Source organism: Petaurus breviceps, unplaced genomic scaffold, assembly GCF_028583685.1.
Source record: "Petaurus breviceps papuanus isolate PSGF00001 unplaced genomic scaffold, PetGlider_PUasm1.0 154, whole genome shotgun sequence".
Classification (NCBI taxonomy): domain Eukaryota; kingdom Metazoa; phylum Chordata; class Mammalia; order Diprotodontia; family Petauridae; genus Petaurus; species Petaurus breviceps.
The window spans coordinates 10,235,049-10,261,885 of NW_027185715.1; the positions used below are offsets into that span (position 1 = coordinate 10,235,049).

Genomic DNA, 26,837 nt, shown 5'->3' on the forward strand with positions numbered 1-26,837 from the left:
AAGTACCCTAAGCAATGAGAATCTTGAAAGACAGAAACAAATCGTTTAGTTTATCTATTAGTCTACTGATCAAAGTAGTAGGGTGTTCAGTCTTGTGCTAGACAAGTAGACAATGGAAGGCTTTAAAATTTATTAAATTCGTAATGTGGTGTCTCTTCCAGTTTGTGGTTACAAATTGATGGATAAATGAATGGCTGATACTGCTGGCCCACTTTAACTTATTTTCCCAATCTGGTGGAGGCCTAATCCATCCAATCCATTTGTGGGATCTCCCTTTGTCACCAGCCAAGTCCCTGGGGTATTTGGCTGCTCCTGTACCATGCTGCTGGGCCCAGAGGCATTTTAATACCTTACTGAAGGGGTGGCCAGGTGGCTCAGCAAGTAAGAGCACCGGCTCCAGTGTCAGGATGACCTGGATCAAATCCGATCTCAGATACTCAGCACCACACCCAGAAATAACTGGCCGTGTAACCTTGAGCAAGTTACTTAACCCCGATGGCTTAAAAAAAAAATTAATTAAAAAAAATACCTTACTGAAAGAAAATGACAGTAATACCACTTCTAGGGCTGTATGCCAAAGAGAATCATAAAAATGGGAAAAGGACCCACATGTACAAAAATATTGATAGCAGCTCTTTTTGTGGTGGCCAAGAACTGGAAATTGAGGGGATGCCCATCAATTGAGGAATGGCTGAACATGTGAAGGAATATTATTGTGCTATAAGAAATGATGAACAAGTGGACTTCAGAGAATCATGGAAAGACTTATATGAACTGATGCTGAGTGAGGGCAGCAGAACCAGGAGAACATTGGACATAGTAACAGCCACATTTTGCTATCATTGACTTTGATAGTCTTAGCCCTTTTCACAAATGCAAAGTTCTAAGACAACTCTGAAAGGCTCATGATGGAAAATGCTATCCATATCCAGAAGTCTGAATGCAGATCAAAGCACACTATTTGCTCTCTTTTTTTGTTTGTTTGTTTCTTCTTTCTCATGGTTCATTTCATTGGTTGTAATTTTTCTTTACAATATGATTAATGTTAAAATAAGTTTAATATGAATGTATATGAAGAATCTATGTCAGATTGTATGTCGTCTTGGGGAGGGGGAAGGGAGAGAAGGGGAGAAAATTTAAAACTCAAAAGTTTGTAGAACTGAATGTTAAAAATTAAAAATAATTTTTTTTAAAAAGAAAATGAAAAACCCCAAGGGATCCCAGTTCCTAACTAAAGGATGCCAAGATAGGGGTGTGAAGGACAAGGCAGAGGTGGGAGGTAAAGAAAAATCAGTTACCATAACCTTGTGATCAGAAACAAGCAGTTATTCGATGGTTGATCAGTGAGGGGTCCCTTTGGCTAGTGATACTAACTGATCTGTGGGAATTTGTTTTGCTTGACTGTACATATTTGTAAAGGATTTTTTTCTTGCTTTCTTAATGAAGGAAGGAAAGATGAAGAGGGGGAGGGAGAGAATATGGGCCTAAAAATGAAATAAAATCGAATTAGAAAAGAAACAAACTGACTTACATAGGGATCAAAACCTTTATTTCAGCAACATTTGGGCTTTTCAATACCCTTCCTATATTGGTCTAAAATTGAGTCAAAAGTTGCCATAACACAAATAATTATGTGTTTGATGTTTTAAGCCACCTCCATACATTTAATTTAGCAACTCACCTACATTTAAACATTAATGACAATATGTACTGATAAAAAGAAAGGCTCCATATATCTTACAATGAAATATTTATAGCAGCTGTTTCTGTGGTAGTAAAAAATTGGAAGTAAAATAGACACTCGTCAATTGGGGAAGTGCCGAACAAATTGTGGTGCATGAATGTAATGAACTAACAACACTGTGCTGTAAGAAATGATGAATGTTGGTGCAGCTAGGTGATGCAGTGAAGAGAGCACTGGCCCTGGAGTCAGGAGGACCTGAATTCAAATCCAACCTCCGATACTTAACACTTACTAGTTGTGTGACCTTGGGCAAGTCACTTAACGCCAATCGCCCTGCCTCCCCCCCTCCAAAAAGAAAAAAAAAAAGAAATGATGAATGTGATGGATATAGAGAAGCATGGAAAGATTTGCCAGATCTAATGCAGAGTAAAACTATCAGAGCCAAGAAAACAATATACTCAATGGCTATAACAATGCAAATGAAAAGAACAAAAGCTGCAAAATAATAATTTAAAAAGAATGTTGTAAAATGACCAAAAAACCCTCAAGGAAATCCTTAAAGAAGAGATGTGAGAAAGCATCTCCCCCACACCTGTGCAGAGGTGGGAGAGGGGAGGGCGGAGGGCATCCACAATGTGGAATATTGCATGTATTGTCAGATTTTTCTTCAACATCGTGATCTGCTTTGCTGATTTTCCCCTCTTTCTCTTTCTTTTAAAAATAATTATCCCCCCCTTTTAAAAAAATTTTATTTTTAAAGCAATCGGGGTTAAGTAACTTGCTCGAGGTTATACAGCCAGTTATTTCTGGGTGGGTGCTAAGTGTCTGAGCCCGGAGTCGATCCCCAGGTCATCCCAACACTGGGGCCGGTGCTCTTACTCACTGTGCTACCTGGCCACCCCTCTCCCCCCTTTTTAAGGGATGACTGTACAGGAGGAGGAAGGGGAAGATTCAGGAGGAGATTTAGACAATGTAAAAAGAAGATATCAATACAATTTATTTTTAAAATGTAGTGCTAGAAAGAGACAAAATGTTTGTTCATACAATTTCAGCTTACCGTTATATGTTTATAAAGGCTCTACCCAAGTTCTACATTTTATGAATATTTTTTAAAGATTTTAAAAAATCACTTACTTTCCAGAAAAGTTTTCTGAAAATGAAGTTTCTCTGGGCTGCTTCTTTAAGCTCTGCAATTAAGCAGGCTATCCGTCCTAATGTATTGTCTTTAAGAAAGAGTTCAGATTTCAGTTGTCTGAATAGTTTAATCATCTCTTCAGACCTATAAGGGAGAACAAAAACAAATTCCAAAGAGATCAGAACGTCTATCATAGGGCACGCACAAGCCTCATGAAGACACTTTACATCTATTCATAATTCCAGTTTCAAAGGACTCTTTTGTTAGGCAAAAGAAGAGGCATCCAGGAGTCAGTTAAGGATCTTTTAATTTATAGTCCAAAGTCTCCAAAAAGCAGTTTTCTCAGCTTATGTATCATACAATTTTCAGAGTAGGAGGGATTTATACTGGCCCAAAGGAAGCTTTTGAACTGAGCTGTGGGGAGAGATGCAGAGATGAAGCAAGGCTAACACAAAGGCAGGAGAGGAAGAGTTGACCATTGGGTTACTGCCGAACCTTTGTGGTTGGGTATCATGAATTAGTATGACTGGCTGGTTTCAGAGAAAGCCTCTGCTGGATAGCCAGAGAATTCAGACTGAAAATATTGGGTCCCTTTAAGACCAAAAGATGCTCCAAAAAAGTTTTCTCTCTCCAATTCCCTCATTCCCCTATAACTATCTGGCATCTATTTATTATTTGTTTCTTTGTTACACTTTAAGTTCTGATTTTGCTTTTCCTTATATAAGATCTTGGCCATTCATATATTGCATTTTGTATAATGGCGGAAAATGAGGGATGGGGAGAAAGAGTAAGGAAAGATTCAGTGGCTGGCTGAAATTTATATAGGAATTTTTTTTTTAATTCAGCAGGAGTCAATTCTATTCTATAGACCAGATCTAGGATCTGATCTGAGGATATAAAGCAACAGGCAGAATCTTGAGTAGAACCTGGGACTTTTCTTTCTGCCCCGGGACTAAGTGAGTCATTTATTCATTGGCAGGTCACTTTCAAGTAGGTGCTAGAGGATAAACAATTTCACCTACCCAGTCTCAAAAGAAAGGAAAGAGAAAGGTTTTGCCCTGTGCCAGCCCCTGGGAGAGGAGACAGGTGCAGTTTCAGAGGACCCAGCTCCATCCCCTTTCCAGAAACTACCAATAACTGAAGAGGTTTAGTACATTATGTAGACAGTATGACGGCCAGGGTGCTACTCAAAAGTGTCTGACCAACAGCAGAAAAAGATAAGTAGAACTGTTGGGTACAGTCTCTTTATAGGCTTGCATCATAAATATAGTTTGGGTTTCATTTGCTGAGGACAAATATTTATATCTAAATTAGATTCCTCTTTAGAAAAAAAACATTGTTTTTTAACCAAATATTTAAATTAAGGAGAATTCCTACAAAGACTCTTTACCACTCTTATGTTGTTCCAGTAACCAGTATTCTTTCAGTCATGTACAACTTTCATGAGCCTATTTGAGGTTTTCTTGGCAAAGATGCTGGAGTGACTTGCCATTTCCTTTTCCAACTCCTTTTACAAATGAGGAATCTGAGGCAAACAGGGTTAAGTGACTTGCCCAAGGTCACACAGTTAGTAAGTGTCTGAGGTCCGATTTGACTTCAGGTCTTCATGACTCCAGGTCCAACACTCTATCTATTGTGCCACCTAGCTACCTTATCTAGAGAATTTACTCATCAACTCATTTTAAAAATGCAGGTGCAGAAAGAATATAGCTAAGGATTCATGTAAATAAGGAGCATGGTCCTATCCATCAGAACCATAAATACCAGAATAAGCTGAATCACGTAATGAGTGCTAAGGAAAGCAAATGTGACTTTTTAAAGGCTAAGTAGGAGAAAGAAGAAAAACAAAGGGTGAAGACTTAGTGGAGGCAGAATAGGTGCTTCTATGGGTCTGAAGGGCTTACATATAAAATAGCATCTTGCTTAATCTCAGCAGGAAAGGCTAGAAACAAGAACGACAAGCTGTAAAGTGGCAACTTACAGCTTGATAGGAGAAAGAAGCTGTAACAAATAGAGCTGTCCAAAATTAGAAAGGGTTGTCTCAGTGAATTTTTTTTTTGAGGCAATTAGGGTTGTCACTTGCACGGGGTCACACAGATAGTAAATGTCTGAAGCCAGATTTGATCTCAGAGGTTCCCTACACACTGCACCACTGGCATTTTCATCAGCTGTCATGGCACAGTGACCCCTCAAAATGTTTTCAAGAACTCAAGACCCCAAAGTGCTTGAATGGATTCTTTTGGTAGAAGCTACTTTTAGAGAAGTAAAGCAGTGATTAATCCGTGCCCTTGTATTAACACATCCAGAATGTCCAAAGTCATTCCTACTGGAGATGAAGACTCTCATTGGTCAACAAAAAGTTATCCTACCCCAAACAGACACTTCCCCCTTGGGTATGTTGGTCCTGTGCATTTATTTTGTCCCCAGGAAGCAATCAGGAGTAGAAAATAATTCCAACAACAAGGAAAAGTTTTCTTGCCAGCAGGGAAGGTAGTTTTTAGGCTTGGCATCTCCCCCTGGAAGAGTTATTTCACACACACACTCACACACTCACACACTCACACACACACACACACACACACACACACACACACACACACACACACCAGGTGTCCAGTCAAACCATAAGAATGTAGAATGATCCAAAATACCAGAAAATTTACCCAGAGGCATATAAAGAGTGTGCTTCCTCCCCAAGTGAGTTTAACTTTTCCAATGTGTACATTCCAGGCTGCTGCAATCAGATGCCTTGTCTCAGAAGCTCTGCCTCAGACAACAAGTATGTGATAATGTGACTTGAGCAGACCCAACATCAGGTATGGGAAGCCTAAACAGAGGTGAAATTTCATATGACCCAAGCAGCAAAGACACTCCTGGCTGGAGCAGGTCTAGTGGTGTTGGATGGGCTGTTACACCTTCTAGCAAGGAGAGGCTGGGAGAAGTGGGATTGCATTTGTATTGTGACAGCCCAAGCTGTCAGGGCACCAAGCCAGCTATAGGTAACTACCTTTAGGAAAGGGAGACTACAGGAGAACCTGCAAAAGACAGCATTATAAGCAGCTAGAGGCTTATAAGAATCAAAAAAATAATAATGGCTGACATTGATGAAGGCTTACAAAATGCTTTACATATTTTGTCTCAGTTGATCTTCATAATTAGTCAGTGAAAAGGGTACTATTACCTATCACCATTTTACATATGAGGAAAGGGCCTTGCCTAGGATCACACAGCTAGTAAATATCAAAAGCAGAATTAAAACTAAAGTCTTTCTGAATCCAAGTCCACAGAGAATCAGGGGTGTCATGGTTTCAGATATGGCTAAACCCCTAGAGTCTTTGAACAGATAGGTTCCTCAAAGAAGCTGGTCCACCAAGCTAAAGGACTCTTCCTCATCATCAAGAGAGTAAACCTCACAGTTGAAATGAATGAGAAACCCCAAGATAGAGTTTCTGGGTAATCAATCATCAATTTATTAATTAGCCTAGTTAGCAATCAATAAATTGATGGGCAGTGGTTTCTCTTGGCAACCAAGGATCCTGGAAATCCTGAAAGCTTTAAATAACCCTTCTGAAAGGGAATTCCCTTGACAATTGAAAATCAACCCTGGCTAGTAGATAGTTAATGAGGAGGTGGGCTAGAAGTCTTCAGGTCCCCCTGCTGAGAATAGGGTTTGATCATGCTGTTTCAGCCACCGCCAGCAGTCTGTACGGGGGAATCCATCTCCACCCAGACCACTCAGGTTGGTTTTTTTTTTCCTTCATGAGCCGGGTCAACCTAAACTCTAATGGAGGGGTACAAGAACAGGGCTCCTTTCCCCAGGGTAAGAACTCACCCAGACTGGATTCTGTTTCTACTCTAAACAGAAGTAAGGTCTCCTAGTTGGGTGAGGCCCCATCCAAGATTGAAGATAGCGTTTCTTGAGGGCTAGGAGCAATCTCATTAATCAATCATGTCCTTCAGAGACTGACTTTAACAAAAGCTGAACCTTAATGAGGAAATTGAAAAGCCTGGATCCCAATTTAATAATCAGTTATTAATATAACAGTATCATAATAATTTCTCTCCTAGTGACAATAACTTACCAGCATTGAGATACATTCATTCTGTATTCCAATAACCTCTGCTCTAGTTAACACTACCCATATGGACCAAGATCTTTCCATTCTGGTTATTTCACTCCTACCCCCAGTGCTAGATGAAAGGTAGAAAGAATTCCTTATTAATGGGATTCTCAGATACTGAAGGTCTAGATATCATTTTTAGCTGGTTGGAAAGATAGCTTCTAGAAGGACCTGGGAATGGACCCATCGCTGACATGCCCCTGAATTGAGGAAGGCCTCTCATTGGTGATAATAATAGCTAGCATTTACATAACACTTTAAGGTTTGCAAAGCACCATACAAATATTATCTCATTTTATTCTCACAAGAACCCAGGAAGGGAGATGCTATTATTATCCCCATTTCACAGATTAGGAAACTGAGACACAGAGAGGGTAAGTCAGTTGATCTGTCTCAGGCCAGATTCCAAGTTAAGCACTCTGACCTAGTAATCCATGAAATCCAAGCCCTGAAGCCTGAGCAGAACCTGTTATGAGGAAAGGAATGGGATCTCTACCCCCGATTAGAGATGGCTTCTTCAACGCAGAGCAATGAGGGCAACATGCTACTTAAGAGTTATCCAGGCCCCCCCCCAAATGTGAAAGATGCTGGGGGACCCTATTATGACAGTTCTCTCTAATGATTTGTGAGGGTGAGGGGCAGACTGTCCTTTTTCCCAATCAAAGTTGGACTGTCTTCTGTGCCACATCCCCATTTCCAACCATTTTATTTAGTTAATTTATAATTAACAATAAATTAATATGATTGTTGAAATTGTTTAGGGGCAGCTAGGTGGTGCAGTGAATCTAGTGCTGGACCTAGAGTCAGTCAAGTTCAAGTCTAACCTCAGATACTTTCTAGCTGTGTGACCCTAGACAGGTCATTTGATCTTTTTTGCCTCAGTTTCCTCATCTGTAAAATGAGAATAATAATAGCACCCAGAGTTGTTGTGAGGCTCAAATGAGATAAGTGTTTAGCACAATGCCTGACACATAGGAAGCATTTTGCTATTATTATTAGCAAATTACTACATAATATTAATATATTATCACATTCTATTATAATAGATACTATATTATTATAAATCCATCCTATTAAATTGTTTTTGTCTCCATGTGAAAACTTTCCTGATTATGACTTAAACTTCAATGGATGCATGATCTGGTAGTCCCAGCAGCGATGGAGACTGCAGCACGTGCACTTTTTGCATTCAGTAATTCTAGTCCCTATGACGTGTGTTGGCAGCCTTCCTCCAGTTCTTTTAATAGCTTGTGGTTACAGTTCAACTCTTAGGCTGTCAATCTGTTGACTTTTATAGAGTAACAAGCCCTCCTCCCTTTCTGGACATACATGTTCCTTTTCTTTTTTTATAACCTAAACACTTCCTGTAGTATATTGGTAATGTGAATTTTTGCATGAAAACGCATTTAATAATAATAGTTAGCATTTTTATAGTGCTAGAAGGTTTACAAAGTGATTAGGAATATCTCATTTTACCCTCACAACAAACCTGGGAGGTAGGTGCTAATATAATTTCTATTTTACAGATATGGAAATGGAGACAGAGAGATTTAAATTATATGGGATTATACAATTAGTAAGTGACTGAGATTGGATTTGAACTCAGATCTTTCTGACTCCCAGGTCCAGTACTTTTTTTTTTTTTTGCTTTTTGGAGGGCAATTGGGCTTAAGTGACTTGCCCAAAGTCACATAGCTAGTAAGTGTGTCAAGTATCTGAGGCTGGATTTGAACTCAGGTCCTCCTGACTCCAGGGCTGGTGCTCTATTCACTGCACCACCTAGCCACCCCTGTCCAGTACTTTATTAACTGTGCTACCAAGGTGTATCTATTTATTAAATACAAAGCATCCTATACAAATACTATACATCTTTCCATTTCCCTGTGTGTTACCTGTAGTTTTGTTAATAACAGTTATAACTCAAAGTATAAACAAAATAACTCAAAGGTATATGGAATACTTTCCTCACAATGACTCTCTGAAAAAGATGGTATGTCTAGTTATGCCCATTTAACAAATGAAGAAATTGATATTCATAGATGTGAAATAATTGGCCAATGGTCAAAAGGCCAGTAAACATTAAAACCAAGATTTAAACCAAATCTCGATGTACTATATATTAGCAGTTCTCAAAGGGGACTCCTGGCAGCACCCCCAAGATGCTTTCCAGAGATCCACAGTCAAAATTATTTTCATAATAATACTAAGATTGTTTTTTCATTTCTAATATGGTACCAAAAAGATAGCCCATGTAAACAAAAGCTCTTCAGGGTTCTTAATCATTTTTAAGAATGTAAAGAGATTCTATGACCTAAAAGTTCAAGAATTGTTGTACTATACTATGCTGCCTTTTAGGATTAGTTCCAGGAGCCAGATCTCAACTCCTCCTGTATGACCTTGTGATAGCTTCCCTGGGACTCAGTTTCCTCATCTGTAAAGTGATCAGATAACCTCCGAAGTTCCATTTAAATCTGAATCTCTGTTGAAATTTGGACTTCAGGAATCTCACGCACGTTAAACATGAAGCAAGCTTCCTTCTACGGGTAACACTCTTAAGTAAGTACTTTTCTTTAACTCTGTTCAAGGCAGCAACCACAGAGTATTGCCATAAAGATGAAGTCATTTCTGAAAAGATCCGGAATGGAGGTATACAAAGTCTTCAATGGATTCCATTCTACTTGCCCTTCTAAGTACACTGGTAGTAAAGAACCCTTAGCTCAGCACATGCTGATGGGCTAGGACAGTATAAGAAAAAGGAGATCATATCTATTGTACACACATATTTCTTCCACTAGTAAAAAATCTTAACCTAATACTATAGTTATTACAGCCATACCTATATGGCTTCTGACATCCAGTTGTAGAAGCGAACTTGTTAGCATACAGTGGATCTTGCAAGAGGGTGGCTTGCTAGAACAGGGAGGGAAAATGTAGAGTTAGGACATATTTAATAATAAACTTATTATGTTGTTTCATGATTATTTCTTAATTATTACTAATCATTTAATAAACCAATATTTATCATTTGTTCATTCATTGTCATATATTATTATAATAATATATTATTTAACAATAAACTTATATTATTTATTATTTTTCATTACTAATTATTTAATAATAAACTATTACTTATTATTTGTTAGTTCATTGTCATATATTATATTATTATTATGTTATTTGACAATAAACTGTGTTATTTCATTATTTCTTAATTATTACTAATCATTTAATAATAAACTACTATTTATCATTATTTGTTTGTTGTCATATATTAGATAATATTTATTATTTAATAATAAACTTATTGTATTATTTCATTATTAATTAATAATTTAACAGCAACTCATTATTCAATTGCTATGTTATTATTATTTTATTATAACAGTATTGTTATATTATTTAATAAGAAACTTATTATTATGGAACGATAATTAATTTCCAATCCCCAATAGATAAGAATCTATCCAACTTTAAAAGATTTCCAAAGATAATCTTTTCCAGAATTTGTCACCTTGGTCATAATTCCTCTCCCTTTTTCAGTCCATTCCAATCCAAATAATCTTCCTACAGTGTAGGTCTGACCCCATCATTCCCTTGCTCAAAAATTTTCAGTGGCTCTTTACCTACTAAAGAAAATACATACTCCCTTAGAGCCAGAAGGAATTTGTACACAATTACAGACACAGCATATGTGTGATGACCAACTCTGATAAACTGGACTCTTCTCACCAATCCAGAGTCATAAGTCAAACCCAAAAGACTCATGATGGAGAGAGATGTTTACATCCCGAGAAAAAACTGCAATTGAACCCAGATTGAAGCAAACTACCTGCCCTTTTTCGTTTTCTTGTTTGGTTTTGTTTCCTCTTTCCCACTCTTCATTCCATCTGTTACAATCCTTCTTTATAACCTGACTAATGCCTAATATGAAAGTATGTGCAGATACTATACTTGATTGTATGGCGGGGGAGGCGGGAGGGAAGGGAGAGAAAATTTGAAACTCAAGGAATTGTGGTAATGAATCTTGTAAACTAAAAGTAAACAAATTAATAAAGACCCCCCCAAAAAAATACATACTCCTTGGCATGGCATTGAAGGCTGTCAACAATATGTCTCCACCCTCACCTTTGTAGCTGTGTTCCATAATCCTCCCCTTCATAATGCCTTAAATGCCCTCCCTCCTCACCTCTGCCTCACAGACTCTCTCTACCTTCAAGATGCAGTTCAACCAGGACCTTTTACTTTTCTACCATATATTTATAAATCTATCTATACATTTATATAATACTTATATACTATATATGCCATATTTATACACCATATCTAAATCTACTATATATTTAACTACTTTGGATTTATTGGTATCTATTCTCTTTATGTTTGTTCTGTATACACAGATAGGTAAGTATAGATAGATCATAGCTAAATAACATAAACAGATGACAAAATATAGAAATCTATATGTATACAAATATAGTGAGATGGTAGATGATTGGTAGGTAAATGATGATGGTGAAGGATACATGGGTAGACAGATACACTTGCTTTATCCCCCATAAAAATGTAAACTACTTGTAATAAGAAATCATTTCAGTAACTCTTTGGCTGGCTTCTTCCAGTGAACAGTCCTGTCTGCTTTGGGGATTCTATAGTGTTTGATGACTGAAACCTGAAGTCATATAGCAAGAATGCTTGTAGTAACAGTTATAATGATAATTGCACTGACATAGTGCTTTAAAGTTTTTAAAAGTGCTTTATAATATCTGATCTTATAGCCCCAACAATTCTGGGAGTTATCCCCACTGTTATCATCCCATTTTACAGGTCAAAAACTGAGGCAGGGAAATGTTAAGTGACTTGCCCAAACACAGCTAAGTGTCTGTGGCAGGATCTGACTCTAGATCCAGTGTGCTATTCACCGTGCCATCTCTCTGTGGCAACCAGAATGGGAATTTGGCAGAAGTGGGACACTGTGGAAAATATACGTCAATGATGTAATGCTTTGGCTGCATTTCTCACCCAGATGTATCTCTAGATGTATCCTCAATGGTTAACAGAGTTTTAACCCTATGTAGTACCCTTTTATCCTCTGTAAGATGCCTGGGAATCTGTTTCCAAGCACTTTCTGGAACTTCTATCTTACCAAAAAATTTAGAAGGATTCACATCCTTAGGAAATTTAAAGAAAATGGACAAATGGTATTTCCCCTTATATCATTCAATGAGCACTTTCATACTTCCTGGAGGGATAGCATCCTGAAAAATGTTCTCAATATTCTTATTTCTTAAGCCATGTGTCACACCTTTACATAAGAGTCCTCTGTGTGACTCAAGGTACATAACAAGGCACCAGTGTTCTGGGGATGCAACATCTATATTAGGGAGATATAATGTACGCAAGTACATTGCCTCCAGACTTGTTATGAATGCAGTAATACAACAGATATCTGTATTTAAACATTCAACAATGCAAAAGTTACCTTGCTATTCTTGTACAGTTGACTCAGTTCTCAATGTTTCTAGAAATGAGGCCTTTATCAGAGACACTAGTTGTAAAAATTCTTTCCCAGTTTTCTGCATCCCTCCTAATCCTGGTTTCATTGGCTTTGTATGTGCAAAAACTTTTTAGTTCTGGGGGTGGCTAGGTGGTGCAGTGAATAGAGCACCACTCCTGGAGTCAGGAGGACCTGAGTTCAAATCCGACCTCAGACACTTAACACTTCCTAGTCATGTGACCTTGGGCAAGTCACTTAACCCCAATTGCCCTGCCCTCCCCCCTCCTAAAAAAATATTCATATAAAAGGAAGTCAGGACCACCTCTTGTTTATTATACCTCTTTCTCCCCATTTCTCCCCATAAAACCTTTTTCAGGTATAATTCATGTATTAATGTCATGGGAGCACTTTAAACCAAGGGGTCTGGATAGATTAAGAAAGAGGTCTGTGAATTTGGTGTATATAGTGTATGTGTATGTGTAGAGGTGGGTGTGTGTGTACACATACACACATATATTTTCGATAATTATTTTTCAATATAATTGGTTTCCTTTATAACCCTATGGATTTGATTTTATGCATTCAAAAACATTATTCTGAGAAGGGGTCCAGACTACCAGAGAAGGTCATGACACCAAAAAAATGTTAACCCCTTCTACAGAGGGATTTCAAATAGATAAAATAATTTTTTTCATTTTGGAGGGCAACTGGGGTTAAGTGACTTGCCCAAGGTCACACGGTTATTTTTTGTGTTAAGTGTCTGAGGCCATATCCAAACCCAGGTCCTCCTTACTCCAGGGCCGGTGCTCTATTCACTGCGCCACCTAGCTGCCCCTAGATAAAATATTTTTAACTGCACTGTCAGAGAAAATTCAGATTTTCTCATACCCTTTTGTATTGACTATTTAAAACCTTCCTATTTTCTTCTGGCAGATGCGTCTTTTGGCAGTTCTTAGTACCATCAGGAATATGCTGCCCAACTTGACAGCTGGCTTTATTGTCCTGATACCAGGATGCTGGAGAGGCAGTGAAGCATAGTAGAGAACACTTACTATGATGTAATTATTCCATGAACTTTTTAAGTGTAGAAACATGGGTGAAGTAGTAGAAATAATATACAGGTGAAGCTCAGATTCCTTTTTCTCCAGGTTTGGGTTGCTAGGTAAAACTTTACTACTGTAGACATTTCTAGAGTAGAAGTCATTTCCATTACCATTGAATTTGAGTTGGATTTCAGTCTGAGAGTTCTTTTGATCCAACAACTTCTGGAATTCTTTTGTGTTTGCTGTGTAAGACAGGATACTTTCTGTTCCATTAGTCACTGACAAAAGGCTATTTCCTGAGATGCTATTGGGTACGGTAGATAAGTAGCTCCTCTCTGAGGGGATGGGCAAGGGTCGAAAGGCACTCTGATCACCATTGGGCAACTTCTTACGCTCAGAGCCATGACCCAGAGTTGGAGCACTGGGCATTGTTAAATAGCTGTCTTGATGGTACCTGTAGGATGAGAATGAAAACAAGATAAAGAATTGTGTGTTCTCAGTGCAGGAATTAAACAGCAAAAAACAATAAATAAGGAGAACCTGACTGTACAATAGATGAGTAGGGGACTAAAAGGAATTCCTTTTATCTGAAAAGAATGTTTACTCAGGAAAGGGAAATAATTATGCCTCATTTCCTATTATTGTGTTGAATTAAACATACAGTACAATTGTAACACAACAGGAGAAAATGTGAGAAATAAGGCTTTGCAAAATAGAAAGACATTTTATATTTTAAGCATCCTTCCTCCGAGAAAAAGGGTAGTTATAATATTGGTGATGGGTTAAAATCTTTCCTCAGACCTTATCAGCTATGTGGCCACAAGCAAGTCCCTTAAACTTTGATTATCCCCTGGCAAATGTCTTAAGACTATAAGGTACAAACAAGTTGCTGATATGAATTGATGGTGGGAGTTTCCACACTAGGAGTTCCTCGTACCAATGAAATCAAAAGTCCAGGCCACATACAATTCCCATAAAAATTCACCATGCCAATTTCTATTTTCCCTTTCATAGTGTCTGAGATCATGTACTCACAAGATCTTCTGATACTTAATTTTAATTGCTGATGGCTCATTATATACAATGTGCATTTCTATTGTTGTTGAATACTTCAGCCCAGCATGACTCTTTGTGACCCCATTTGGGGTTTTCTTGACAAAGACACTGGAGTGGTTTGCATTTTCTTCTGAGAGAAATTATAATTTTACTATTACATTAATTTTTTTTTTATTATTATTAAGCAATCGGGTTTAAGTAACTTGCTCAAGGGTACAAGGCCAGTTATTTCTGGGTGTGGTGCTGAGTGTCCAAGCCTGGGATTCGATCTCCAGGTCGTCCCAACACTGGAGCCGGTGCTCTTACTCGCTGAGCCACCTGGCTGCCCCTAAGCAATTGGGGTTAAGTAACTTGCTCAAGGTTACACAGCCAGGTGTTTCTGGGTGGGTGCTAAGTGTCTGAGCCCGGGATTCGATCTCCAGGTCTTCTCAACACTGGAGCCGGTGCTCTTACTCGCTGTGCTACCTGGCCTCCCCTTACTATTACATTAATAAACAATTGTTAAATTGGGTTCCAGGCTTTTCTCCTCAGTTTCTTCATTTCAGGCACAGTCCCTTATAAAGAGTCAACCTCTGAAGGATATGATTTATAGATAAGATTGTCCTAACCTTGAAGGTACATGCGCTTCAATCTTGGGTGGGACCCCACCCAACAGAGCTCATTTTTCTTTAGAGTGTAAACAGAATCCAGTTCAGGTGAGTTTTTACCTAGAGGAAATAAGCCTCAGTCCTTGCACTCCTCCATTAGAGTGTAAGGTGACCCAATTCATGAAGGAGAAAACCAACCAGAGTGGTCTGGATAGAGATAATTTCCCTGTCCAGATTGTTACAGGTGGCTGAGAATTACAATCAAGCGGTGATCTCAGCAAGAGGATCTGAAGACTTCTACCCCCACCTCCTCATTAAATATCTACCAGTCAAGGTTGACTTTTACTTCTCAGGCGTGTTCCCTGACATTCAGCTTCTCCACTGGGGGTCTTTGATTGATAAGAGAAACTAGACCATCAACGTATTGATTTTTAAATGGATTATTAATTACTCTGAAACTCTGTCTTTTAGGGTTTTTCCTTCACACTTCTTCAGATCATTTTACAGATGAGGAAACTGAGACAAACAGGGTTAAGTGACTTACCCACCGTCACATAGCTAATAAGTATCTGAGGCCAGATTTGAACTCACAAAGACAAGTCTTCTTGACCCCAGATCCAGAATTCTATCTATAGCTACCTATACATTTCTTTGAGACCCCACAAAGAAAAATTATTCGTATGAAAGGAAGTCAGAACTGAGCACCATTAATAGTAATTATTTCCCCAATGCACCTCTTATTTATTACACCTCTCCATCCACATACTACTAGAACCTTTTTCAAGTACAATTTACATATAAACTAAAATTTAGGGCCTACCTTCTACCTTAACCACTTTTCTTGTCCTCCTGCCAGGTCATGATGACCTCTCTCTTTTCTGGACTCTTATAGTACTTACTATCAGCTATTACTGGGCACTTGTTGTTTACTGTCCTATGCAATTAATCTTTTATATGTACATATGTATTGTATTCTTTGTTTCATGGGGTACATGGTTCAGTAAGAAGAAATGAGAGAAGCCAAGGACTTATAGATTACACAAAAAGCCTCTCTCTACAATATTACCAACACTTTCTCTGAAGAAGAAACTAGTAAACACTAGTTCCAAATTCTCTCTCTCCCTCCAGCCCCTCCCCTACCCACTGAGAAGGTAAGAAATACAATACTCATTATTCATATGAAGTCATGCAAAACATATTTCTGCATTAGCCATGTTATGAAAAAGAATGTGAAAAAATATGCTTCGATCTGCACTCTACGTCCTTCAGTTCTCTATCTGGAGGTAGATAGCACTTTTTATCATCAGTCTTTTGAAAGTGTGGTGGATCATTGTATTGATCAGAACTATTAATCTTTCATATTTGATTACAATATTGCTGTTACTGTGTAAGTTACTCTGTTTCTACTAACTTCACTTTGCATTAGTCCATATAAATCTTCTCAGGTTCTTCTGAAACCATCCCCTTCATGATTTCTTATGACACAATAGTATTTTTTTTCTTTTTGGAAGGCAATTGGGGTTAAGTGACTTGCCCAAGGTCACACGGCTAGTTTGTGTGTGTGTTAAGTGTCTGAGGCTGGATTTGAACTCAAATCCTCCTGACTCCAGGGTCGGTGCTCTATTCACTGCACCACCTAGCCACCCCTTGACACAACAGTATTCCATCACATTCATATACCATAACCCATTCAGCTACTCTACAATTGATGGAGTTTCCAATCAGTTTTCAATTCTTTGCCACCACAAAAAGAGTTGACATAAATATTTTTGTACATATAAGTCCTTTTCTCTTTTGTTTTATCTCTTTGGGATACAGACCTAGCAGGAAAATTGTTAAATGAAAGGGTTTGAACAGTTTTATAGCCTTCTGGGCGTCGTTCCAAATTGTTCTCCAAAGTGGTTGGACTAGCACACAGATCTACCAACAGCTCGTTAGTATACCTATTTTCCCATATCCTTTCCCTCATCCATCATTTTTCTTTTCTGTCATCTTAGCTAATCTGATGGGTATGAGGTGGTACCTCAGAGTTGTTTTCCTTTTCACTTCCTTAATTATTAATGATTTAGATAGTTTTTTCATATAACTATTGATAACTTTGATTTCTTCCTCTGAAAACTGTCACTTGACCATTTGTCAACTAAGGAATGGCTCTTATTCCTGTCAATTTGGTTCAGTCACCTATATATTTGAGAAATGAGACCTTAAACTGAGAAAACTGCCACAAAAATTTTTTTTAATTGGGAAAAGTCTTTGCAATAAACTTCTCCAATAAAAGTCTGATACCCACAATATAGAGGGAACCACTACATATATATATGAACAAAAGCCATTGCCCAATAGACAAATGCTCAAAAGATATGAACCGAACATTCTCAAAAGAAGTAAAGAAAACTATCAACAACTATATAAAAATATTCCAAATAACTAATAACAAGAGAAATGATAATTAAAACAACTATCAAATCATCAGAAATGACAAAAATAGACAAATGAAAATTGCTTAGAGAGACTGTAGGAGGACAGGTCCATTTATGCTCTGCTGATGAAGCTATGACATTCTGGAAAGTAACTTGGAAAAATGCCCCAAAATTCACTAAACTTTGCATACGCAGCAAATACTACTTGTTCCTCACTGGTCCTGACTCAGTCCAGGTCCCTGGTAGTTTTTATTCAATAATAAACTGACACTTATTTTTTAATTTTTAAATTTTATTTTATTATTATTTATTATTTCTATTTTGTTATTTATTTATTTTATTCAATAATAAACTGAAAAATAAACTCACTGAAACAAAATGAGACACTAATAAGTCACTTAATGGTTAACAAAAGGAGATTTTTCCTGGCCACAAGAAGATTAGGATATTCAACAAGGATATACACAGAGGACATCCCATGTTGATTCAGTTGAACAAATATTTCCTGCCTGACTTGCCCATTTGTGGTTCACTAGTCAAGCATCAGCAGATGCCAGAGTTTCTAGTGGCTATTTTGTACTCAAGAGAACCAGAAGTGATATCAATAACCTGAGCCTTTCTTTAGTCCCCTGAGTCCATCAGATCTTGACAATGTTTTCAATACCCTTTAAATAAAACTAATTTTTAAATTATAAATTAATTTTATATATAAATTTTATATAAATTTTTAAATTATAAAATAAAATCTAAATTTTCGTGGAAGAAAGGGGTTAGCATATTGCTTCCACCATACCACTACCAGGCTAGGAGATTAAAAAAAAAAAAGAAAAAGAAACAAGACTCATGTACAAAATCATTCATAGTAAATCAATTACTTTTTGCTGTAACAAAGAACTGGAAACAAAGTAGGCATACATCAATTGCATAATGCCTGAGTATATGGTATAGGAATATAATGGACTTAAATGAAAAGATGCAAAGTAAAATGAACAGAACCAGGATAAAAATTTATATGACCTACAACATTATGAAGAAAAAGTCTGAAAGACTTTAGAACTATGATTAATATAACAATCAATTAAGACTCCAGAAAACTCCTGATGAGTCATACTTCTCCCACCCTTTGGCAGAGGGATGATAAACTAGATACAGAATGAGACACATTTTCAGATTCTGCCAATTTGTGAATTTATTTTTTGTGACTACTCAAGGGAAAGATTTAATGTGGAGGAGAGTTGTGGGGGAAGCAGTGATAATGATAGTAAAAAGTGAGAAAGGAAGAAAGTCAGTGTTAATCATTTAAAATTAAATAAAAGAAAGTAGAAGTTCAGAAGGGGATACAGACAAGACAGTGTTGGAAATGGCATATTAGGTTTCAGTTATATAAAAGACAGCAAGGGGCGACTAAGTGGCACAGTGAATAGAGCACCAGCCCTGGAGTTGGGAGGATCTGAGTTCAAATCTGGCCTCAGACACTTAATACTTACTTGCTGTGTGACCTTGGGCAAGTCGTTTAACCCCAATTGTCCTGCCCTTGCCCCTCAAAAAAAAAAAAAAAAGACAACAAGCTATACATAGTGGAAAAATCCATCAATAAATATTTTTGTTAAATTTTTATTAATACTATGTTCTAGACACTGTGCTAAGCACTGGGGATACAAAACAAGGCAAAAAACTATCCCTGCCCTCAAGGAGCTTGCAATCTAAACAAATCATATATGTATGTATGTATATATATATATATATATATAAAACTTGTCATATATACACATACATATGTGTGTATGTATACGTATATATGTGTGTGTGTGTGTATATATATATAACAAGTTCACAGTTTTATAAACAAATCCATTATTTTTCCTTGTATACTGAATTGTTCATCTTTGTTGGTATCTATTAAGTTCATAATAAAAAAGAATTTTTTTAAAAGAGAAAAAAAGGATCAGTTAGAGACTAGATATTTGAGAAGTCAAAGGACAAAAGAAGGAGGGAGTGGTTAACAATTTTAAGTGCCTGAGAACGATCAAAGATGATAAAGGATCACCACTGGATTTGCTGATAATAAAGTCATTTTGAGAAAGATATTTGAGTAGAAAGTGAGGACAGAGACTGAGAAGATAATGAACGTTAAGGAAGTGGAGACATCTGATCAAAAATTAATCATTGTAAAGTGCTTAGTACAGTGCCTGGCATATAGTAAGTTCTATATAAATGTTAGCTATCTTCCTCCTTCCTCCTCTTCCTCATCCTCAGATACAGAACTTTATTCTGTAAACAATCCCCAGGGAACTGATATAAAGGGGACCAAGGGGAATCACCATACCTAGATGCTTTTTTTAAAAAGTATTTTATTTCCTCCCTTATCAATCAATACTAAAAATTGAGAGAATCTCTTGTGCATTTAGCTTTTTAACATTTAACATTTAACACAAGGCCTCTTCAGCATAATTAAGTCAAAATTTAGGAGCAATAAATTGTTCACTTTGCAAATTAACTACCGTGTTTCCCCGATAATAAGACCTATCCCAAAAATAAGCCCTCCCCTTACTGTGTAAGATTCCTCTAAAATAAGCCCTCCCCTGAAAATAAGCCCTATTGAGATTGCTACTGTAGTGAAAGTGATCCCCTGCACTACACGCTACATTACGGTACCCTCTGTATGCACTGTCCCCCCCCCCCCCGTGAAACGCACGCTGCGCTCCGAGCTGCGTCCAATCAGAGCTGCAGCAGTGAGCACATCATCCTGTTCTTCCCCAGTGATTTGATTGCTGGCGCCATTGAGAACAGTGCCGCGGAGGAGAGCTGAGGCAGGACAACATAAGCCCTCCCCTGAAAATAAGCCTTCTGGTGTTTTTCTTTCCAAAAAAAATAATAAGACAGTGTCTTATTATCAGGGAAACACGGTAGATCCCTCCTTTCCACTCTTTTTCTGTCCTCCTAAACTTTCCTCCCCTCTTGGATCTTTAGATGCTTCTTAGCTTTCCACCAGAAGAGAGTAAGGCCAAGAAAAAGACAAAAATGCAATTCTCACTTAGATCCCAGGTCCTCTTTCTTTACCTTCCAGTTGAATGTCACATCTCAAAATCTCTTCGAATTTGCCTATAGCATTTTGTCAGGGTGTTCCCTTTTCCTTAATCACATTTCACCTATTTGATATAAAGTTCTGCCTGCTGTTTCCAGTCCCCCATCCCGCTAAATAGAAGTATCTTGAGGATAGGGACTATTTTCATTTTTATCTTCATAAGGGAAAGCCAGTATGACGGACATATAAAGTACCTAAGAAATGATTGCTGAATTAGTATGAGATGGGTTTTATGGTGAATACTCTTTTTATTTTGTGCTATATAGAAATATTCTCTTTTTTTGTCTGTATGTATTTAAGTTCAAATTTTTTTTAATTAAGTGATACCACAAACCACTCAAAAAAAATAATTAGTATGAAATGATCTTCTAGCATCATAAAACTTGGCAAGCATTTCTACCTTACAATTGCAATTCGGTGTCTCACATGCTAATTGACCTGGATCATCTGTTTACCAAAGCAAAAGTCCTAGGCCACATCATTCAAAGTGCTTTGTAAGCTTTTAGGCACTCTAAAACCCAGAATCATGGTTACTGTTGCCAAGAGTAAAGCTGACTTGTATTTCAATGTGTCACTAGGTGGTGTAATAGAATCTCTCACTCCAGGCAAGATGATAGGAGTTTGAATTCAACCTCAGACACTTATTAGCTGTGAGATCCTGGACAAGTTCAGTTTCCTTACCTATAAAATGGATGAATTGATCATTAATTTATGAAATTATAAAATCAGGACAAATATGCCTGGTTCTTTGGGTCAGGAAAGATCATGATGGCAGCAGGAAACATGGTGGCAGTCACAGAAAGTACAGAGAGAATCAGTGAAAAGGGTACAGAGGCAGACAGTGAGGGAATTAAGTGGTGAAGGAAGGCAGATAGCAGTAGGGGAAAGGGTTGAGACACTTATCACAACCATAGATTGGAGTTAGGAGCATTCTAAACCCAATGGACCCTTCAGAGATGGAAGAGTGCTGCAGGTGAGAGCCAGGTGTTTGAAGTTTCATTTTTATAGAGTTTTGAGGGGAAATTAACTCTTATTTGTGCTTGGGATTAGTTCATTAACACATCCAAATCATTTCAAAATTGTCAGTAAAATTTAAAGTTAGCATGTCCATATCATTTCAAAATTATCAGCACCATTTGGCGATCTGTTGATCTTTACTGTGGAGGTCTGGAATGTGTGTGGGATTTACATGTCATAGGACCAAAAGGCCCAGACAGCAGCACCTAAATGGCTTCCATTGATTCTACACATATTACCAGGATATGGTTCTTGGTTAATATATGATACTATTAACTATGAATGACTTAGCTATTCTTAGCAATACAATGATCCCCGACAATTCCAAAGGATTTATGATGAAAAAATGCTATCCAAAGCCAGAGAAAGAACTGACAGAGCCTGAATGCAGAGTGAAGCATACTTTTTCTTTTAACTTTTCTTGTTTTTTTTTCTTTTTTTTTGATCTGTGTTTTCTTTTGCCTCATGGCTGATACAGACATATTTTGCATGACTGAACATGTATAATCTATATCAAGTTGCTTGCCTTCTCAAGATGGGAAAAAAAGGAGAAAGGGAGAGAATTTAAAACTAGAAATTTTTTTTAAAACAAATGTTAAAAAACTTTTATTTATATGTAATTGAGAAAAAATGAAAATAAACAAATTGGAGGGAAATATATAATACAATTTCTAATTCATGCTCCTTTAATCTTTGGCATGGTTTGTATGTGATTTCCAGGTTTCCCTTTGCAATCTGCCCCTTTATTCTGGCTATTCATAAACTTACTATGCTGACCAGAAGGGAGGGTTGGTCAGGGAGACCAGAAGAAGACAGAATTTTAATGGGGATAACCTCTTAAAAGGTTGTTACGTGAAGGTCAAATGAAATGAGATGTGTAAAGCATTCTGCAAACCTTCAAATGTTACTATAAATGCTATCATTATTGCAGCGAAATGCACTTGATCCTCATTTTACTAGATACGTCATTCGTAAAGTTAATAAGACCTTTTATAGTGCTATAATCCTATAATCTCTCAATATTGTCTATTCACTGGCTGCCCACTTCCTAAAGCACAGGGGAAAAGCAGCAGACAGCGAGGAAATGGTGTTCTATCACCACAAAATAGCATTTACTGAGCACCCACCTGAGCTCACTCCCACACTCAACCTGCTAAAAAATCAACTTCATGATGCTCATTCGAATGCTATAATTATATCTCATTCCACCTTGTTTTCCCCATAGCATTAGGGCTATGAAGCTGTGTTCTCAATGTAGCTAAAAATAGAAGTTATTTAACATCAAGATTTGAATGTAAAAGGTTCTATCTTGTATGAACATAGATGGCAGGTGCTTTGGCTCTCACAAAGTGATAATTTTTTCCTATCCTTGTACTTTACCACATACTAAGACTGTATATAAATTGAATTGAGATACAAAATAAATGCATAGGATTTAGTACTTGTATGCAACTTGAGCTTGCATTAAAATGCTAAGTATATATGCTATGTGATATTTCAGTAAAATATAGGAAGTTACAGAAAAAAAATTTCTCTTGAAGTGTCTATTGCTTCTCTCTTGTATAAAGAGTCTATGATTCAGACAATTTGTGTGGTAGAAGTGTTTCTATAAAAGATGTCCTTTCTTAGCAGTACAAATAGGCTTTGTATCTTATTAAGCTGCCTTAGTAATGGAATCAAATCATAGTCTTTATTTGCAGTTTAAATAATAGCTCTTTCCTCTCCCACTCCCACTCCCAACTTCTATCTGTTTCTGTGTCTATCTGTCTGTCTCTCTCTCCAGTTTATTTGAAATATAAACTCTAGGAACTTTAATTGGCCTGATTCCACCTTACTCTTACATAATGAGGTTACTGAACACTAAACTATCCTCTGAGGAGCTGCTTATATACCTCTAAGGGAAAAACTTGGCCCTAAGACAGAAGAAGAGATGAGAGAAGTGGATTGTGTTCAAAAGAACACAAACAATTCCTTTTCTCTATTTTTGCTGGACACGAGAAACAGAGGTGAAAAAAAAGGAACAAGATGGCCAGACTCTGGATTGTGTCACAGGACTATTTAGGAAGACAAAATCATAAATGAGGTCATATGCATTTTTTAAAAACATTAAACTCTTCTTTTAAAAAATGCTTAAAACATTCAGAAGCAGGAGTTGCAGTAGAAATCTATTTTGCAGTGCTAGCTGCCCCTTCTTTCATCCCCCTGATACATTGGGCCAGAATGAGTTGGTATATTCTTTATTCCTTACTGACATTTGCAGACTTTTCCTCTATTAAGATCATTCAGCAGCCTCTCATCCTATCTACTCACTTTTTTTCTTTCAGTCTACAAATATAATCAGGTCTATCCTATCCTTAAACAAAACAAAACAAAACCTTCCATTAGCCCTGCTATCCCTTCAAGTTATCCTTCAGCAGCTATTCTCCACTTTGTTGCCACACTCTCAGAAAGAACCATCTACACCCATTTCCGCTACTTCCTTACTTCCATTTCTTAATCCCTTACCTTCTGGCTTCATATCCCCACCACTTGACTAAACCTGCTCTTTCTTTATTTTTCACCAGCTTCTCTCCTCTGGACCTCTCCATCTTGCCCCAGGAAACTTCATCATCCTGCAAGATCACTTCAGCAGTGGAACTCAAAAGTCATCAATACCACCAACCCTTGGGGCCCTTCTCTCTAAATGAAGGCTGAGTTATAGAACTCCTCTAGAACCTCTATTTAAAGAGGGCATGCAGGCCAGTCATCTCTTCATTTCCCACCTCTGGACTCAATCATCATGGCCTAGTTCCTTACCCCCCACCTTTTCAGCTCCCTTTTGCATAATGTCTTCCCCTATTAGATTGGAAATTCCTTGAGGGCTGGAACTATCTCCACCCCCACACACACACACACCTTTTTGGTACTACCAGCATTTAGTACAGTACCTGCCATATAGTAGACATTTAATAAGTGTTTATTTACTCACTGCCTAGCTCTCCAAGGTTATTACTGATATCATAACTGATAAATGTAATAGTTTTTTCCATTTAGCATTCCATTTGACCTCCTGCAGTTTTTGGTTGCCAAATCTTGTGTGATCTTCAATTCCTCACTCTCACTCACCTGACATATCTAATCAAATGTCAAGTCTTTTCATTTCTAGCACTGAAACATCTTTCATATATACCTCCTCTTCTCTCTACTCCCACAGCCACCACCCTAATAGACCGCTTCATTATCTCTTACCTGAATTACTATGATAACCCTCTAATTGGTCTCCTTCTATCAACTCTGTCCCCCATTTTGCTGCCAAAGTGATTTTCCAAAAGTGCAAATGTGACAATATTAGCCCTCTTAATCAAGAGAGTTCCCTATTACCTCCAGAATCAAATATAGAGTCCTTTGTTTGGCATTTAAAGACCTTGACAACCTGGCCCTTTCCTGCCTTTCCAGATGTCTCATACTTTTTTACTCCACTCCACACACTCTATAATCCAATAATGTTGGCATACTTGGCATTTTCCTATTAAAGAAAAGCTCCTGTGGACTGTTAAATGGAAGAAATCCCAGGTCCAAAAAGCGGGATCTGGAATGAACCAGTCCGATCACAGTTTACAAAGATTATAAATGCATTTACTGCCTGAGAAGAAGAAACTTGCAAGCTAGAACAGGTGAGAACACTGACTCACTGTTCAAACCCCAGTTGAAAAGAGTGAGATATTTATACTTTTCGAACAAAGGAAGGCAGAGAATTTGGGGAGAAAGAAAAGAATCCTCCAAGGGAAGGGGGAGATCCAAGAAAAACAATGAGGAATGCTAGGTGTCAGAGCTGTGATCCTTTGATATGCAAATCATCCTGACGATTCAAGTCTTGAGCACAAACATTAATATGAATGTATGTCTCCAAAAACCACAAAACAGGATATGTCTGAGAGCCCCATAACCAATAGTTAGGGGAGTCTCTGAAGATAAAGATGTCTCTCAAAGGTCCATAAACTAAGAAATGGTTCATGGTCTGCTTCAAGGCTGGTATGAGTTTAACTGGCCTCAGAGTTGCTGATTTTCTGCACGTTCAACTGGGTTTACTCCCAGTCACAAAAGATTATTGGTAAGTCAAGCCAAGCTGTATTTTAGCTGATACAGCCAGTCCTTATACAGTTCTTCCCAGTTACCTGGATAATTGGGGACTCAAGCAAATCAAGGTTATCTCTTTTCATCTCATCTTTCTGTATCTTTGCCCTGACTGACCTCTATACCTGAAATGCTCTCCCTACTCATCCCTGCCTCTCCCCATATGTGGCTTCCTTCAGGACTCAATTCAAATATTCTCTTCTGCAGAAGCCATTTGAGTCTTCACTTCTAAGATTACCTTTCCCCTATTCCATGGGTTTCTTTGTATGTTCCCATTTATTTGCTGTTTTTCTAATTAGAATGTAAGTTCCTTGGGGGCAGGAGTCCTTTTCGCACTTTTGCATTTCTTCATACTCCCAGATCTTAGCACCATACCTGGCAAAGATGTGGGAGAAAATTCTACAGTTCATTTCCGGTGCAAATTTGTCAGGACCATTTTTAATTAATTAATTCTATTCTAATCTAAGTATTTCTTTATTTTTTTTTTTTGGAGGGCAACTGGGGTTAAGTGACTTGCCCAAAGTCACATGGCTAGTAATTGTGTCAAGTGTCTGAGGCTGGATTTGAACTCAGGTCCTTCTGACTCCAGGGCCGGTGCTCTATTCACTGCACCACCTAGCCACCCCTAAGTATTTCTGCTTAGAGAAAAGACCAAAGACTGGCAGTTACCCTTGATTTTGAAAGTCTCCAATACAAGCCATTTTGGAATTACAATTTTTTGATTGTTGTTGTTCTCAAAGAGGACCAATGACATCACAAGGGTGATATCTTGACTTGCTTGTGAAGTGAACATAAATAGGGCAGAGCTGCCCAAAGTCATCAGACTCACTTTCCTCCAGAGTCATAAATGTCCAGTGGCAACACAAAGGTCAAGACAACTGGTGATGACCCAGAATGCATTGGGTGACCTTGGCCTTCCTAAACTAAGGTCTTTCTCAGGTCTCAGTTTGTCTGAGGCCATGGTCACTCAATGACTAAGGGATGCCTAAGACTTGAAATAAAAGATAGCTCAATTTACCATCAATCTGGGAAGGGAAAATCCTCAGAGTTTCTGGCCAGAACAGAAAACAATTACTATTACA

General features: G+C 37.8%; 1 protein-coding gene across 5 annotated transcripts in view; it reads right to left on the reverse strand.

Annotated features, from left to right (window-relative positions):
* Window positions 1-26,837, reverse strand: part of CUNH12orf56 (chromosome unknown C12orf56 homolog) — a 117,669-nt gene that overhangs the window by 44,014 nt on the left and 46,818 nt on the right. For all 5 annotated transcript variants that reach the window (XM_069080781.1, XM_069080778.1, XM_069080760.1 and 2 more), the window contains exons 4-6: window positions 13,487-13,931; window positions 9,777-9,850; window positions 2,819-2,963 (exon numbers count right to left, since the gene is read on the reverse strand). In XM_069080781.1, the coding sequence (XP_068936882.1) occupies window positions 2,819-2,963; window positions 9,777-9,850; window positions 13,487-13,931 (664 nt within the window). The remainder of the gene's footprint in view (window positions 1-2,818; window positions 2,964-9,776; window positions 9,851-13,486; window positions 13,932-26,837) is intronic.